Source organism: Palaemon carinicauda, chromosome 4 (genome assembly GCF_036898095.1).
Source record: "Palaemon carinicauda isolate YSFRI2023 chromosome 4, ASM3689809v2, whole genome shotgun sequence".
Taxonomy (NCBI): domain Eukaryota; kingdom Metazoa; phylum Arthropoda; class Malacostraca; order Decapoda; family Palaemonidae; genus Palaemon; species Palaemon carinicauda.
In genome coordinates, this window is record NC_090728.1 from 174,489,324 (window position 1) to 174,491,556 (window position 2,233).

Below are 2,233 nucleotides of genomic sequence, written 5' to 3' on the forward strand. Positions count from 1 at the left end.
ATTTGTACATGATACCTACAGAAATAGGAAAATGGTTACTAATACTTTGAGGTTACCAAAGATACTGTAAATGAAGGAATACTTCAATTCAAAGTTACTTTTGTATTTTACTATGCAAATCTAGTACTATAGCTAAACTGTACAAGTGGAAAATTTAAATGAATATCTTACCAATGGACAAGGGCAGGAGGATTGTCTATGCCATCATCATCACTAAGCTCCGTCGTTGTTTCTGGAAGTGTGTTTGCTGAGGAGTGGTTTCAGGGTCAGGAGATTCCAGGGTTGGAGGAGGAGATGGTGATGGCTGAAGCTCAGGCTCAGCGGATGGTGACTGTTATGGTCAGCTGCTTTGGCGACTTCATCTTGACCAAGATGTTCTTGTAGCCAGTGAACTCTGTTCCATGGTATGCATGAACTTCAGTGCACATACCAAGGAATGATCCATGTTGTACGCCCTTTGCTTCAACTCTTCCACCAACTGTGACATCTCTGCAAACTTTTTCTCGAGTGTGATGCCTTCCTCCTTGTCACGTTCATCAGCCTCCTCATCTTCCTCACTTGCTGAACAGACTAATTCTGCTAGGATCTCGTCAAGCAGCTCCTCATTATGGCCATCTAGCAGCTCCAGGATGTCATCCTCAGCCACTTCCTCGAAGTCTTCAACTTTGACCACCCTCGCCAAATTCACGATTTTCTTCACACTTTCATGGAAGGATTTGTCAGAACTGAAGCCGCTAAAGTCCTTAACACCCACTGACCACAAACGTTTCCAGCAGGCATTCACGGTTTCAGGCCTGATGTCGTGGAAGGAATCCTCGACAACAGACAAACAGTGTACATTCATGAACTTTTTCCAATGCTCCATCACAATGAGGTCAGGGTTGTTATCGGTGGCTATTTGGAGTCGTGCCATTACTCGTCGGCTGTAGTGGACCTTGGAGTTCTTGATGACCCACTGGTCCAAAGGCTGGATGAGGGAAGTGGTGTTAGGAAGGAAGAACACCACTTGAATATTAAGGATTATCGCCCTGATGAAGGATGGATATCCGGGAGCTGTGTCACAGATGAGTAGGACTTTGAACTTCACGCCTTTACTCTAGAGGTAGTCCTTCTCCTCCTGCAAAAACCAGTACTGAAACCAACTCAAGAAGAGCTCCTTCGTTGTCCATGCCTTCTTGATATGCATCCAGTAGACAGGCAGAAAATTCATGTTGCGACGCTGAAGTGCACTGGGCCTTCCCAACTTACAGGAAAGCCGGGTTTAAAAAGGTGGCTGGTGGCGTTTCTGCAAATAATCAACGTACACGTGGGGAAGATAGTAAAGGGCACATTTACTAGAATAAGATGACAAATAAAAAAGAAACCCAAAATTAAATAAAACAATAAATAAAAAACAATTAACTGCACACGGAAATTAGAAAATCGGGAAAAAATTTACACTGTTAGCCTACCTGATCTTTGTAGCCTTAAAACCAGGAGCATGATATTTCTCCTTGACAATGAACATTTCCTTGGGCGGCAGCTTCCAAAACAAACCTGTATTTATATATCAACATCTAGTAAATTATGTTACGAATACAGTACTGTACATAAATCAGATTACTACACTTGTAAATTTAATAAAATATGTGTATTTAACATTTAAGTTAAGTGTATGTAGCCTACACTCAAATTACAAAATTTCTAATAATAAATCAAATACAGTACAGTATGTACAGGTTGTGAAGGTACCAAAAATAATTAAATTTGCAAAACTATAGTTTCCTAAAATATCTACTACAGACACGTGTCTCTATTGAACAAGTTTCTCTATGTTAAAGAAAATATTAAGGTAAAATCAAACAAGATTCAAGTGAATTAATTACGTAAACTATACAGTAACTACAGAACATGTGAATATCAAATATAAATCCATAAACTTACCAGTTTCATCCATATTCCAGATTTGGTTTGGGTAAGTAACCCTTCCCTATGGTGAGCTTTTGAAGTTCTTCAGGAAACTTGCCAATGCCTCATGGTTCACAGAAACTGACGTCCAGTAATTTTCAAGTTCTTAAGGCCAAAACGTCACTGAAACTCATCAATCCAGCCTTTGCTGGCTTAGAAAGGTGTCTGCGGGGTTGCAGTGTCTTGGTTGGTGGACGGCTGAAGATCATCCTCCGTTAAATGGCGGAGTAGAGACTTGGCTTTTTGAAAAAAAAAAAAAAAAAAGGGGGGGGGGGGAGGGGGGCTT

At 40.7% G+C, this 2,233-nt stretch overlaps 1 protein-coding gene across 1 annotated transcript; it reads right to left on the reverse strand.

Moving 5' to 3' along the window:
- Window positions 1–358: 358 nt before the first annotated feature.
- Window positions 359–1,936, reverse strand: LOC137639760 (tigger transposable element-derived protein 1-like). Its single transcript, XM_068372005.1, has 3 exons — window positions 1,924–1,936; window positions 1,452–1,536; window positions 359–1,028 (listed from the first exon to the last, which is right to left on the reverse strand). Exons 1-3 carry the CDS (start codon window positions 1,934–1,936, stop codon window positions 359–361), a joined length of 768 nt encoding a protein of 255 aa, XP_068228106.1.
- Window positions 1,937–2,233: the final 297 nt, after the last annotated feature.